Raw genomic sequence first — 15,755 nt, forward strand, 5'->3', positions numbered from 1 at the left:
AGAAAATTTTTGTTTTTTTAAATAATTTTCAAGTTTCATCGTTTAACTGGCTTGCTCAAAAAAAATTTTATTAGCGAATCAATTTAAGATGGTAGTTAACACATTTTAATATATTGAGGGGTTCGATCAGATAGTTGTTCGAACCGAATCAAGCTGAAGTGCTTTAAAGCATTTCAAAGTTACATTGCTTGAATGAGATTCGCTGGCTTCGAAAATGTTGATCCCGGTATGGATTAATTTGTTAATTATGTTCAGTTTCATTTTTTAATTAGCTTGATCTCAACAACTTTTGCGAGCTAATTGGTTTTTGGAGACAGGCTTGCTAGTAAATTTTAATTAAACCCATTAATCTACATGATGTGTTGGGATTGCAAAGTAGTCTGTCTGCTGAAAAGTCCATGGAGAAAAGAGGAGTAGCCAGTATTTTGGTCCAAGAGCTTCAGTCAAATTCTGATGTAGACTGCGAGAATACTTTCTGATGCCTTTGCTGTATTCATGCGTAGTCTGATTGACAGCTGTCAGATAGAGAAACATGAGTGTGATGAGAGGTAGCAGAATGGTGTTAAGAGTTGCCAAAATAGCAAGGGTTATGTTGACTACCAGATACAAAGATTTGCGTCTCAAACCAGCCATGAGAATGTTCCCCATAACGTGGTTGACAAACTTGTACACGGTGTCGGGATTGAAATTGTATGCGATTGGGTAGTAGATGGAGAAAACGAAGAGAGAATAAGCACAGCAAACGGCACCCCAGTAGGGAACGAACATGAAGTGCTAAAACAGAGTTCGTGTTGCCTGGTAAAATACGAACGTAGTTCATGAATATTTAAAAAAAGAACTGATATTGTGTTACAGAAATTTTTGTTAATAATTTCGGACATTTTTTGGCTGTTAAATGTTAACTCGCTTCCAAGCCACGAGCGCGGAATTTGGTGGGGAACCACCAATCTTGCTATCAGAGAGAGAGGGAGGCAAAAGCGCGTCATTTTACCACCGCTCGCAAATGATTTAATGGTCGATGACTGAGTATGAAAACTTACCTTTAAGTTGTAGTATCCAACGCAAACTCCGTAGAAGTAGCAATGATGATCTCTCTTCAAAACAGTTGCTCTACATACCTTACAGTAATGCATACGGGCCGTCCTGCTCGGATCGACTGTAACTGGACGATAAAAGTCCCGTCTGCAAAAGGGAAAAGCATGATAGTTGTTGACTCCCTAAATTAAGAAAGAAGTAGGAAGGGAAGATTTTTGTCTCCTTTACCGTAAGCGTTACCGTCACCACGTATAGATGTTTTTTGTGGTGTTAACGGAGGTCTGTATAAGTTATGAACAAATACTAAACTCGTTCGAAATTGAACGAATATAACTGGTATGCATTTGTACAAGCTTTCATTACATTTAACTTAGATAACAAAATTTTGATAATTGGAAAACCGATGGTGCAGAGAGTGTCATAAAACAACCATGTTCATGTAACAAATCTATCAAAGAACTCAAATGAGGCACTAAGCATAGTGGTAAGGCGTTCACTTTTAGTTCGTGATATCGTGTATTCGATCCCATGCCATGCCAACGATAGTTGTGAGACTGACCTTTCACTAGACCTCTAGATTCAGGTCTACCACAGCGTGACCAATTTCGATTGCAAAAGTTGTACTACATGATAGTTCTAGACGCAAAAAATAGCCTTTATTCGGTAAAAAGAGCTTCGCTCAGCAGAATAACTCAGTCTGGATTGTAAGGAAAAAACACAAACGGGCTGTGCTTAGAAAGGCCTGATTTCATTTCATAGATCCTCTGCAAATTGCGGATACATCAGTGATAACATGCATGTTGCTTCCGACGTTTTAGTACACTTGCGAGAGCATGTATCTCATAATCGGGAACTAGGCTTTTTCACGTAGAAAACTTTTCTTACAAATACTACTTTTCTTACTTGCTTTGTTTGTAAAGCTTACGTATTGTTTTATATTGACTTAGCAGCCTCTTTTTGCGTCTTTTGATGCGATTTTTTTGTCTGTATGTGTGATGAGTGGAAGCGTACCGTAAACATTTTAAATTAATTTTGATTTTGAAAATGTTCAGCTGCAAGAGTTTCTGCTAAGGTATTTTTGGCTTTATCACCGCCTGGTTAATTTTGTTCCGATGCTGATTTTGCATTCTATTAGTTATCCATGTTTTTTCACAACTATCTTCATTCATTTTGATAGATCTGGTTGTATCGCAAGAGGTGCGAAGCTCAGCATCGCCTCTGAGTAAATTTTTTTCAATTGATCTTTTTGTTCGGCTCAACTGGTGTCTGCTCAAAGATTGCCGGCTTCGTTGCCGCACCACGGATTTTGCTTGTTCTGTAAACAAAATTCCCTGTTGGTGCAAGTGCAAGTGTTGTTGTTAATTGTAGTTTCAAGAGGGACTTAAAATTTTGAAGATTTTTTTTATTAAATCATTTTTTGCCGGCTCATTTCGTGTCTGCTTTAAGATTGCCGGCTTTGTTTCCTCTTTGAAAGTTTTGTTTCGTTGCTAATTTATTATTCAAATGTCTGACAAGTTTGCCTAGATTGGACTTCTGTTGAAAAAGTTTAAGTTTTGGTAGACTTATTTTTTTTCAAAACTTTCATGTTTTTCTCAATTCCTAATGTTTTTATGTTTGTGTTGTATCCGTTCACTGCGCTTTTGTTTAATCTTATTTTGCTATCAAATCTATCATTTTTAAATGGAGGAAACTGTGATACTTGTACCTAGAAAATACCATTTGGAAGTAGTTGTAAACCAGACACACCCACAGATAGCTGAAGACAAGAATGTGCAGAATGATGTAACCGGAGTTAAGGTTGGGGAAAATGGTGGGAAAGTAGACAAACGGGAGCAGCAGAGAGTAGATGAGGATCATGGCGCTGAAAAAAATATATAGAATGAAAAATCCTTTTTAATTCTTACTGATGCGCATTTATTCGAGAAACAAGAAAAAAAGTCTAAAGATCTTTAATCTAACCTAAAAGTGCAACTAAAGACTTCAATTGCAACTGTTTTTAGAAAAATGAAACAAGGGTCAAAATATTAACTATGCGTACTTGATGTATCCGAGTCCGAGGTACCTGAACTTGTTCACGTCCACGTGCTTGTCTAGAAACTCCTCACACTCCTCGCAACTCACCATCGTCACCACTCAGAAAATGTCTCTTTGAAAAGTCTATGGTAAAAAATGAATAAAAAATAAAAATAAAAAATGAAAAAATTTAAAACAAAATTTCGGGTAATTCCGCTCGCTTTCTAGTAATTTAATTCCATATATAAAAGTTGAGCGCGTAAAATAGATAATTTTGCCGAATCTTCCCGAGATTGGGATGGTTAAAATCATACGCTTGGCAATTTTAGTGACATGAAATGCATAACTGCCAGTAACATGTGTAAAAGTTCTAAATACTGCACAATTCAGTCCTCTTGTCAATCTTTGCCCAGATAGAAGGATTCCAAAAGATTTTCACCCTATCGGATTTGGTTTTGTATCAATGAAGAGATTCGAGAAAGTTTATCAGTCAGATCATTGGTATAAAAATCTAAGTTTTTATGTTTGTTTGTGTTTCATCAGATAAACGGAGGAGATAAAAAGAAATTTTCGAGTTATTCGATGACGCTAGAACCAATTTTTTATTCTGAGCATATTGTATAATGAATTTCAAGCTGAATAAATCGCGTGCATAGGCTGACCGTGCTTTATGTACAATATGATAGAATATATGAATTGCGTGTATTTAACGTTACGTATGTTAATATCGTTAGTAATACTTTTTTTAAGAAACGTTTTAGCCGCAAAAGGAGGCTATCGACAATGACAGGTGGTTTCTTAAATATAATCGGCAGTTGCTTTCTATTTCTAATACCATTCAAAATACTGAATGAAAATTGAATTGGAATTGTTTTTAAGGTAAGCTTTTAGTGAAACGCAGTTGAAACCAATTTTGTTAATTTACCTTTAACAGTAGACGTCTAAATACAAGTAAGTTTTAGCCGCGGTGATTGATTGTTCGCGCTTGTAAAAACAACGTCGTTCTGCGCGTTACTCGGGTCCTAGACAACATTGTATATAAGCTTATTCTGCTGTACTTCATTCGCGAGGGAGGGGAGGGGGAGAGGGTTGTGAAATTTTTAGGAAGGTCCCACAAGTATGCTGAACTCGGGCGAAAATTTTATTTTTTCATTTTTTTCCAATATTAGAATTGCATGTATTTTTGGTATTTCAATGCAGACAAAATTTTGTGATGATGGACAATTTTTGGACTAAACGGCGTTTTCTTTGCTGCGAGTGCGGGTGTTGAAATTAATTAGTTAGATAACGCAACATCGAATTAATTACATGCAAAAATCAAGACAAACATTTTCTTTCTTGAACTTCAAAATTAAGCGTTAAATAGGTAGAGCAGGGTAGATCAAAAACAATCTGTAAAACTGCCGTTGTTGGACAAAAGTTGTTAAGATGAAGCTATCAGTTCATGAAAAGCATTTTAGAAAAAGAAAAATAACAAAAAAGTTACTGGACGATAGAATTCCCGTCTGAAAAAAGGAAAAATATCTTAAACGAATAATAAAATTGAAAATAACATGAGGGCCACAAGATTTTCGGCTCTTTATACCATTACTGCCATCAGGTATAAATAGTATTTTGTGATTTCAACGGTGGGCTTTCAAGGCTATGAAAAAATACTGTATTCGTTTGAAATTGAACGTAAAAACTGCTTTGCATTATTACAAACCTTCATTACAGCTAACTTAGAAAAGAAAAACTTGATAATTGAAAAAACGATAGTGAGAAGAGGGCCCTAAATCAGCCTTGTTTATAGGGAAATTGGTCAATAGACCCAATTACATATTGTGTTCGAAGATTGACTTTTTTATCTGTTAACAAAGATATCAATTTTAAATGAAGCCACGTGTAATACTGTACCTTCCAAATACCATCTAGAAGAAGCCGTAAACCAGATAAAGCCACAGATAACTGAAGGCAAGAATGATCATGATAAGATGATCATGATAAGTTATCAGGGGTGAAGGTAAGAGATAATGACTGGAAAGTAGACGAACGGGAGCAGCATAGACTAGATGAGGATCTCGGCGCTGAAAGCTTTCAGAAAAAATTGAAAGCTTTCAGAAAATTAGTTTTATTCTAAGCTGTTGAAGAACCGCCGAGTGATTTAAATCTCAAGGTTTCGTTGTTTTTAGTAAAATTTTATTTTGGGGTCCTTTCAGACTACCAGCCTCGCAAATTGGACAGTTTGAATTTCTGGAGAGGGTTCGGGGTAAAATTTTTTTGCTTAGGCAGAAGAATCCCGACAATTAGTACAGAGTAACGTACAGAGTAACGCCAAACCATCTTTAAACTTGGCGTTGTTGGGCAAAAAATACCAAGATGAAGTACTGATAGCTTTTAGAAAGTACTGATAGCATTTTAGAAAGAAAAAGAAAATAACAAAATAAGCATCAAAAAAAGTTATGTTTCTGTTCAGCAGGGATGCTATGAGCAGGTTTTAGACTTTTACCTTGAAAATTTGTTTCAGTTTTTTCGCAGGTCAAATAGTTTTACGCGTTTCATAAAACATTCAAGGTCAGCGGATCGTTCTGCACAATTTGCCTCATTTTGCAACACCCATGCTCAAGATGACAAATGCCTTGAGCTCGAATCCAATCGGGACCTGTTTTTTGATAAACTAGGTATTTTATAATTTAAAGATTTGGAATACCGTTGTTCTGCTTCCTTTATCAATTTAATTACCATATAGCCTTTTTCGGTAATTTCGGATTTTAAATCATTGAGATGAGATTTGTAAAAAATCCAGTGGTGCAGGTATTTTATGGTCACGATTGTTTCTTCTCTTCTAAAGTATAAATAATTCTAGTGAATACCATTTTAAATAAATCAGGACATTTTTTTCTTGAACTTATTAAAATTAAATTTTACTCTAGCAATAAGCTAGAGTATGGCAATCGAGTACTGGATGTTTTTCCCCTAAATAATTTTGTTCACAAAATGGTAATTTTTGTAGGAATCGTAAATTTTCACGCATGTTAAATTTTAAAAGAATTTACCTCATCTAGGATTTAATAGGTGGAATACGTTTTCGGTAGTAATAAACTTCCAAATAATTATGTTAAGAAAAAGTTGATTTTTTTAGTTTGGTTGTTTTGGGCCTAGTTTTTGCCGGTTCATTTTTCGAAATATCTTTTTAAGCTGGCGATTAGCAAGCGTTATCAAATCGGAATGAGGATTTTTTTCTAGTAAACAACTAGTTAACCGAATTTAGTTGAATCAATTATTGGTGGATACTAACTGGGTGTGTACGAAGTTACTATTAACTACTGGTTGGGTACTAGTTACTACAGGGTAGTTTCAGGAGAAGTTGAAACAGATAAATGTCTTCAAGTACTAATTTTGAAAACGAAGCGCAGCTAAACTTAAAGTTAAGGCTTGTACTGTTCAAGCACCAAATAAACAATGTGAAGGTTTCGAAAACACTGAGTAAAAACTGAGTGAATAATTGCATCTATATTGAAAAAATAAAAGAAAATAACTGAGCTTTCACGTAAGTTGTTCCAAAGAAACAAAATAGAAAGAATTGTAAAACTGTTTGCCGTTCATTTTGTGTTAAGTTTTTTTGACAAAAGTCAACTGTTTGTGACAGTGCTATATAGATTTTTTTTACTAGTATATGTTTTTAAATAGATGTTTTTTTTACTAATATCAAGAAAGAACTGACAAACTTTTAAACTTTTAAATAAAATGAAAGGTGTTTGAAAAAGAATAGGCTCTCTAGAAGTAATTCTCATTCTCAAAAAAACTGATTGAGGATAGACCAACTGTACAATATCATTAGAAAAACATGAGAACAAAAAACGCTTCATCAGCCACTGATTGTACTCAGAAAAGTATTTGGTAAATGTTTGGCATTTAATAAACGCTAGAAGAGTCTTTTGTCAATTTCGCTTCCTTATTCGTTTTTTTGTTGGAGTTCAGGTTTTGTTCTTATTAAAAAGGTTACGTGAACTACCAAGTAAAAAATATTCATTTTTTGTATAAATAGAAATAACGGACGAAGAAAATTTCGATTACACAATCCAGAGACGCAAGAAGCAAGCAGATGTGCTGATAAAATTTTAAAATTGAATGTGATGACTGTTAAAATTTCTTTAAATTGTTTTTCGAAAGGTTGAGAAAAACAATTTGAAATGGTAAGTGCTTAGTAAATTATGGGCCGGTTATTTAATTTTAGCAGTAGAAAAATTGTTTTTGAAGCGTTTCTAACACATCCTTCTCCAGCTCTACAAATAGCAAAAAACTTAAAAAAACTATTGAGTAAAAAGTTGAAAAACAAGAATTAATACGTTTTTTGATTATTGAAAGATTGATTTGAATTATATTTGTTAGTTTTGTAAAAGAAACAAGTAAAAAAAAGTCGTGTTGAACTTCTGGGATACTTTGAAATTATTTGCACGCCAAAAAACTGATAAATCGAAAATAAAGGTTTTTGGAAAGTTGTCGTCCAAGCTCTGTGTTCTACTTGCACAGGAACCAGCAGTTCTTGTTCCGCTGGCTATTTTTAAACTGTATCTTGTTATAAAAGAAAAAACTTAAATCCACGACAAGTTTGGGCAATTAATTACAGACATACAATAGACATGTAGCAAATGAGTTTTGAAAGAAATGCCTTTTCAATTCAAAATCACTTTTCTATTGCTCGCGATTAGCAAGTGCTATCAAATTGGACTTTAGACTGTTTTTTGCGTTAATAGCTCTTTAAAAAGAATCAGATGAGTCAGTTGGTATCTTGGGATCTTGGGTCATGAAGAACTTGTTTTTCTAAGCGTCTCCGGCACATTTTCTTTGAAGTAGCAAATAAACCTGGGACACAATTAAATTCAGCTGATCGTTCTGTGTGTTTGGTTCGTTTTGTAACAGTCATGCTTGAGATATAAAAACACTTAAGTTCGAATCCAATCGGGACTTGTTTTTCTGCAAAATGAAAATTCCAGACTTTTTGGGCTTTTTTATCTGCTTTTTGTTGTCGGCTTTGTCTCCATATTGTGACATTTTTATTTGACCAGATAATTAAACTCAAAAAGTCAAGGCACTTTTTTGAGTTTTTTTTCTTCAATTTTTCTAAATTTCTGTGAAGTTTATTTTTATTTCTTGATTTTTCAATGCATATTTCTTATAAGACTCAATTCAAGTCAATTGTTCTATTCAATTCAATTTTGAAGAATATGGTTACATTTTGTACTTTATTTCAGGGATTTTTTTTAACTTTTGCTTAAAATGTTGGTTTAATAAAATGAAATATTGCAATGTGATAATTGGTTTGATTAAAAAAAACGTACTTTTTTTGATTGTTGTTTCTTGTTTTCAGACTGTAAGAATTTATCTTAACCCAATTTAGTGTCGTTTGTTTTTTTGCGCAATTTCGTTTTATATCCAATTAAGATAATTGCGCAGCGTATACTTTCATTCGAAATTTGTCAATATTTCCTTAAAATTCTGGTAAAGTTTTGTTTGGCAATTCAAATTTGCCTATTTTGCCTACGATAGTCTTCTTATAAGTCAAAAAACCACCTGGCCTAGAGGTAAAGCACCACTTATTTCAGACGACAAAAGCTGTTGCTTTGCATCCTACCTGGACTTGTTTTTTTTTGCAGCTGTTTTTTTTTCCTTTTTCGGACTAACATCAGTTTGTTTATTTTTTTCCGGATTAGTTCACGTAGAATTAAGTTTTGCTGAAAGTTGGGTTTCTTTCTAGCATTCCGAAAGTTTTTTGTAGTGCTTCTAATGGTGAAGATAATATTATTTCTGATATTATGTGCTTTTTCGCACTTTTTGTAAGTCTGTTTCACAAAAACAATCTTTGAAGGTTTTTTTTTCAAATTTTTGTTACGTTTGATTGACACCAACTAGTACATATCAATTAATCAAATCATTTATTGAGCGCTTATTCATTGCCTTTTAGGCGTTAATCGCCATAAAAAAACTCAGTACGCCGAGTTGATTGCTCAAAACCCGATTGTCAAACTTTTGTATCTGTTAAAGTTTTCCCAGCTAAAACGTTTCAGTTCAATTTTCTAGACCATATATCAAGTTTTTTCATCGTGATAATGAAAAAAAAATATTTTCAAAAAATTTAAATTTATTTTGTGTTGATTTTTTTACGCGTCTCGACTTCAATATTACACGAATAAATCATGAATATTATGACAGCTTTAGTTCAAGACAAAGTTAGCAGAACATGAATAATTCTATTGTGGTTCCTGTGAATTTCAGAAGCGCTATCAGTAGGCCTTAACATTCCCTTCGAGGGTAATCCTTTTGTAATATCTTCCCACATTCCAGACTGTGTTATTTTATTGAGCGAAGTTAGTTTTTGCTGCTCAATGCCGTTTTTTTCAGTCTAAAACTTTTACGTGGCACCACTTTTGTTGTTGCAGCCGAAATTGGTCTGGTTGTGGTAGATCTGAAGCTAGAGGTCAAGTGAGAACTCGTCCTCACGCACTATCATTGCCATGACAATCGATTTCAAGTTGTGTATAACTCTGTATTTCAAAACAAAATATTGTCTTTAAGCACTTATTTGGAAATTGATGCGCAGCTAAACTAAAAGTAAAAGCTTGGAAGATATTGAACTTTCCAAGCACTAAAAAACAATTTGAAACTTTTCAAAGTACTGATTAAAAACTGAGTGAATGATTGCAAGTATTTTGAAAAAAAAAATTAAGTTATCTTTCACTCAAGTTATTCCAAAGAAATAAATTAGGGAGAAATGTAAAAGTATTTACCGTTAATTTTGGTGGTAAGCTTTATTGACAAAAATGAACTATTTGTGACAGTGTTTTATAGCTTTTTTTACTTGCATAGATTTTCTTGATAGATTTTTAAAAAATAATATCAAGTAATAACTGACAAATTTTTAAATACAATTAAAGCATTAAAGAATTGGCTCTCTAATAGTTAGTCTCACTCTCAGAAAAACTGATAGAGGACAGACCAACTGTACAAAATCCTTAAAAAAACATGAGAACAAAAAATGCTTCATCAGTCATTGAATGTACTGATGAAGCATCTTAATAAGTATTTGGCTTAAGTATTTGGTATAAGTATTTGGAATTCCTCTTAATAATTGTTTGGTAAAATTCGGTATTTAATAAACGTTAGAAGAGTCTTTTTTCGATTATGATTCTTAACTGACGAAGAAATTTTTTATTACACAATCTAGGCGCAAGAAACGAGCAGATGTGATGATTCTAGCGAAAGTGAGAATTGGAAAACTGTAAGGTTTGAATAACCTTGTTACATAATCTTTTTTGCTTGTTTGTATTCATTACAGTTCGAGTTCCCTACTTCATTCATTTTTTCCATTTTTCTGAAACTTTTGGAATACAAACTTTTAATGGGCCTAGGTTGAAATTATTCTAGTTCGTAGAGGAAGTTAATGTCTTATGCGTTTGATGATTTGGGTTTTATTGGCCATTCTTTGCAGCAATTTCATAGTCAGTAAAACATAAAAGTTAGATTCGAGAAACCTGATGATTTCATGTAGTTCAGCTTAGTGATTTATCACTTGTAGCTTGAATGAAATAGTTTCCGATTTTTTTGATTGAACAGAAAAAAAGACAATTGATTTTGTCTACAAAAATCATAAAACTGTTAAATTGAAAACATATTTTTTTTTGTTGAAAATGACCTCAATGTTTTGTGTTGCGTTTTCAGGAAGTGAATGAAGTTAGTGTTTTTTCATTCTCATACTTGTAAAGGGGTACATGGCTTCTGTGGAGTTGCTTGCATTCCGTTATCACATTAGTTGAGAACAAAGGTCCTAATATTGTAACCTAATATCAGAGTATCAGAATACGACGTTCTAATTACATTTATTGGATGAAGTTTTTACCCGGAGCTAATTTACGAGACTAGTGGCTGATAAATGAAAACAAAGATATTACATTTTTTGTTCAAGGCTAGTATGTGATAGTGAGTCATAGTGTGCTTTCGGTCGGTCAAAAAACGTAGCTGCTGGTCTCAAAGTTGCTTGGAATTTAAAACAATTTAATTAAAAGTTGATTTGTTATGACCGGAACTATTTTCAAATAATAATGAGACAACCTTGTTATGAAATTTGGACGGTAAATGATTGGATGTATCTCCTCCTTTGAAAACGGAAAACATGTTTGCTCTGCCCTCAGGTGTTCCAGAATTAAACTTTTAAAAAAAATTTTAATCTTAGTTTAAAGAGAATCGATTATGTGCACTCTGTCTTTAAAGTCTCAAACAAGTATTTTTTAAACAGGTCTCGAAAATTTGTCTCTGGGAGGCAACAAAATGCTTGAATAATTTCTCGGTAATTCACAAAACTGAAATGTTTTTCGACCCTTCCTCAGCGAGCTTGCTTGTTTGATTAGTGAGATTGTTGAAGATTCGTTTTACTAGATCCCTAAAGTTTAAAACTTGTATTTAATGATGTCCGATTTTTCATTATCATTGATTATTTCCTTAAGTGGGCTTTACAACTCGCGTTTTTGATTAGTTTGCTTCGCTACAATTCTTATCGGATTTATGAAGTTCTATTGTTTTTCGAAACTGTCAGAGTACTAAAAATGAGTCATATTCTCCTCCTTTATAAATTTTTACACTGATTGTTTCACAATGATTGTTTTTTTGCAATGACATAAAAGAAAACTGATGGAAGATACCTTTTTTTTTCATGCCCAATGATTTGTTTATTGAGCTCAACTTTGTTTTAGAAAATTGCAGTGAAAGTACATATCAGTTGAACTGCTGTGAAAGTGGTCCGTAAAAAGTTAAAAGCTCGTAGAAATGGTGTACAATTAAGGTAGCAACTTGAAATTGCTTGTTGTTGGTAGATAATAAACCATGGAATCTAGCTTAAGTTATCGCAAAATTGATTTCTTCAATTTTTTGTTAAACCTAAAAAATTTGCCTGAAATTGTTTTCTATGTTTTGTAGATCACAAATACCTACTGTTCTTAGATGGATACAATTATACGCACTTATGCCTCTGCTAAGTGCTACTCTTATCTGGGCGGTTTCTGTTCTGTACAATTAAGTGTTGGCAGCGTTTCTTAATTAAGAACAACTTATATGGTTTGAAACAGGTGACGAGGTGAAATGCCTCTAAGCTGTTCATTTTTTGGTTGCGAGTTGTAGGCAGAGCCGATTAATTTTGATAGAACTGGAATAAACTCTACGCAAACGCTATTGAAGTAGGAGGATGTTTAGAATTTTGAGTTCCCGGATCTGAGCCCCGCTCTACGTTGGGACGAAGACATTACCCACTTTCGAGTTTTGATCAGATTTTGTTTGTTGTTTTGGTCGCATCGAAAGATAAAATGGTGTATCTGCAAAACGAAAGTCTCATACAACTTAACTACATCAGTCAAGTTGCGTAATTCAAAGTTGTGAAAATTTTTTACCGGAAATTATAGGTTTCCTTATTCCTGTTTCATCCAGTCAATAATGATTAAAACCAATTTTAGCATTTCAATCAAAAACATTTCGATAGGAAGCTAATTCCAGCATGTTTTTTCTCCTATTTTTGCAGTTTAGGGTTACCCGCATCCAAGTTTAGGCGTAAATAATCGACTATAACGGATTATTATGATGATTTTTTGACAATTATAATCCATTATAATTACCAAAATTAGGTATCTAAGGGATTTATAATTGATTATAATCTTGATATTTTCCAAGAGATTATAATCTTTTATAATCGATTATAATTGATTATAATTGATTAAAGTTCTTACTAAAAACCCTTAAAACCAATTATAATCGATTATAATCGATTATAATCTCCTAACTTGCCGAAATTTTTCTTTTTTCGAATTATATCTAATGGGTTATTATTTTTGTGTTATTATTTTTTGTGTTATTATTTTTTGTTATTACAAAAGTTTCATAGAGATCCTTTCATATAAGTGGAAAGGTTCTCGCGGTAGATGAAAAATAAATTTTCCGAATCAATCATGAAACTAAATCAATTTGCTGATGTTTTGGTTTTTGAAAAAGCTTAAGATATGCATCGCAAAACAACTCTAATGGAGAAGAAATGAAAAAAAAAAAACTTATAAATTTGAATTAATTGGAAAAGTTTAAAAATATTTTTCTTATTTTTCATTGGATCCAACGTCCACAAAAATCATAAAATATAATCAATTTAGATGCAACTTCGAAGACAAAAATGGACAAACAAAAGTGATTATAATCGATTATAATCGATTATAATGGATTTTTGTGCAAAATTAATGAAATAGAAATTTGATTAAAAATAATGGATTATAATCAATTATAATCGATTATAATTGTATCGAGAAATAGACGAATAAATAATCGATTATAATCGATTATATTGGATTATAATTAATTATAATTTGATTTTAAAAAGGGAGATTATAATCGATTATTAATTGGTGAGACTGGTACTAAAATCGTAATATAATCGATTATAAACGCTCGGAACTGGATGCGGGTACAAATTTGATGACCCAACGATGCTGTTGCGCAAAGACTTGAAGTTTTCCCAAGATTTGAATGAGCATAGGTTTACTGTGATTCCTTCGTACAGCAGAAGCGAGGCTTGCGAAATTGCAATCTGAAAGATTGATAAACAAATTGTTCTATTGATGCAAGCTGTGTACCTAGCTTGAGCTAAGATATCGATGCAGTAAGGGCTATATATGCGCGGTTGATCGCTTTATTGTAAATTGGGCTAATATAAGCTAGCAGGAACACAATACGTAATTTCTTGAACAAAATTGCTGTGCATGATATTCTTAATTGTGATTTTTTGTATATATAGCTAAAAGTTGGGTTGTTTAAACAACTGCCTAGTCATTATCACTGTTGTTACAGCTTGTTTAAAATAGCGGTGAATGGTGCGAATCTTGACAATGTTTGAGCTGGATTTTATAAAATGTATTTCTAGATATGGATTGATATGTTTTTGTCAACCGGAACAATTTGTTCGTAAATTTGTAGGGTATGTAATTTTTTTTGCTTAAGGTTGTTTTCACTAAAATTGCTGAAACCAGTTCCTCGTTTTGCATTATTTGAATCCAGTCTGAAGGTAAAAAGTAGAATTTCAGATATATTGATAGTTGATGCCTGAGTTTACGCTCTTGTTCATTTTTGGTTGCACAAAAATCTTCAAACAGCTCATCAACTAATTTATGGATATCTCTCGTCAGTGAGATAATGGCAATCCGGAAAGTAAATCGCTTGAGCATCGTTTTAAAGCAAAAAAATCTTCTAGTTGTTTATCGCTGCTCCGGCAGCTCACCTGGATCACAAAAAAGTTGAACACATTTAATTTTTTTGCTTGCATAACCAGTATTTCAACTTAAGTAAATTAGCTACTTTGATATTTTCTTCATATTTTGGCTTTCATAATCTTCTGCTCTCGGTCGTCGTAAATTCAATTACCAGTTTTTATAATGGAGGTGCTTCAACAGTTTTTTTTTAAATTTTAATTTCCATCGCTCTTCTCCTGAACTTTGCGTCCCAAATTCATTTTTTGGAAATTGGTTTTTAGCACTTTTTTGGCGTTTTGCATTTTGTAATGTTGATTTATTTGTTGTGAATCTTGCTGATTGAAAATTGCAGTGAAGTACATATCGGTTGAACTGCTGTGAAAGTGTTCCGTAAAAAAGTTACAAGCTCGTAGAAATGGTGTACAATTAAGGTAGCAACTTGAAATTGCTTGTTGTTGGTAGATAAAAAACCATGGAATCTAGCTTAAGTTATCGCAAAATTGATTTCTTCAATTTTTGTATTAAACCTAAAAAATTTGTCTGAAATTGTTTTCGATGTTTTTTAGTTCACCAATACCTACTGTTCTTAGATGGTTACAATTATACGCACTTATGCCTCTGCTACATTACCTCCAAACACAGAGATTTAGCAGTGCTACTCTCATCTGGGCGGGTTCTGTTCTGTACAGTTAAGTGTTGGCAGCGTTTCTTAGTTATGAACAACTTATATGGTTTGAAACAGGTGTCGAGGTGAGTAGCGTCTAAGCTGTTCATTTTTTGGTTGCGAGTTGTGGGCAGAGCCGATTATTTTTAATAGAACTGGAATAAACACTACGCAAACCATATTGAAGTAGGAGGGACGTTAGAAATTTTAGTTCTCGGATCTGAGCACCACTCTACGTTGCGACGAAGACATTCGAGTTTTGATCAGATTTTGTTTGTTGTTTTGGTCGCATCGGAAGATAAAATGGTGTATCTGCAAAACGAAAGTCTCATACAACTTAACTACATCAGTCAAGTTGCGTAATTCAAAGTTGTGAAAATTTTTTACCGGAAATTATAGGTTTCCTTATTCCTGTTTCATCCAGTCAATAATGATTAAAACCAATTTTAGCATTTCAATCAAAACATTTTGATAGGAAGCTAATTCCAGCATGTTTTTTCTCCTATTCTGCAGTTTAGGGTTACCCGCATCCAAGTTCAGGCGTAAATAATCGATTATAACGGATTATTATGATGATTTTTTGACAATTATAATCCATTATAATTACCAAAATTAGGTCTCTAAGGGATTTATAATTGATTATAATCGTGATAATTTCCAAGAGATTTTAATCTTTTATAATCGATTATAATTGATTATAATTGATTATAGTTCTTACTAAAAACCCTTAAAACCAATTATAATCGATTATAATCGATTATAATCTCTTAATTTGCCGAAAAGTTTCTTTT

General features: G+C 32.9%; 1 protein-coding gene across 4 annotated transcripts; it reads right to left on the minus strand.

The window, feature by feature from the left end:
• Window positions 1–319: 319 nt before the first annotated feature.
• On the minus strand, window positions 320–5,046 carry LOC134844674 (palmitoyltransferase ZDHHC22-like). 4 transcript variants are annotated; one of them, XM_063861477.1, is made up of 5 exons: window positions 4,945–5,046; window positions 3,074–3,192; window positions 2,741–2,896; window positions 1,041–1,182; window positions 320–774 (listed from the first exon to the last, which is right to left on the minus strand). In XM_063861477.1, the coding sequence occupies exons 2-5, from the start codon at window positions 3,157–3,159 to the stop codon at window positions 346–348; spliced, it is 813 nt and encodes a 270-aa protein (XP_063717547.1). In that variant the 5' UTR covers window positions 3,160–3,192; window positions 4,945–5,046; the 3' UTR covers window positions 320–345. The 4 variants fall into 4 exon arrangements, with proteins under 4 accessions (XP_063717547.1, XP_063717549.1, XP_063717548.1 ...); XM_063861479.1 differs by lacking the exon at window positions 4,945–5,046 and having other exon boundaries at window positions 2,741–2,791; window positions 2,864–2,896; window positions 3,074–3,830; XM_063861478.1 differs by lacking the exon at window positions 4,945–5,046 and having other exon boundaries at window positions 3,098–3,830.
• Window positions 5,047–15,755: the final 10,709 nt, after the last annotated feature.

The sequence above is a fragment of the Symsagittifera roscoffensis genome, chromosome 4 (assembly GCF_963678635.1).
Source record: "Symsagittifera roscoffensis chromosome 4, txSymRosc1.1, whole genome shotgun sequence".
NCBI classification, from domain to species: Eukaryota; Metazoa; Xenacoelomorpha; order Acoela; family Convolutidae; genus Symsagittifera; species Symsagittifera roscoffensis.

Coding starts and splice junctions, on each gene's coding strand:
- LOC134844674 (XM_063861477.1), bottom strand. CDS start 3,159: ATGGTGAGTTGCGAGGAGTGTGAGGAGTTTCTAGACAAGCACGTGGAC. Junction 1,183..2,740: donor TTCCAAATGGTATTTTCTAG/GTACAAGTATCA, acceptor TCCCTTTTGCAG/ACGGGACTTTTATCGTCCAG. Junction 775..1,040: donor TTGGATACTACAACTTAAAG/GTAAGTTTTCAT, acceptor ACTCTGTTTTAG/CACTTCATGTTCGTTCCCTA.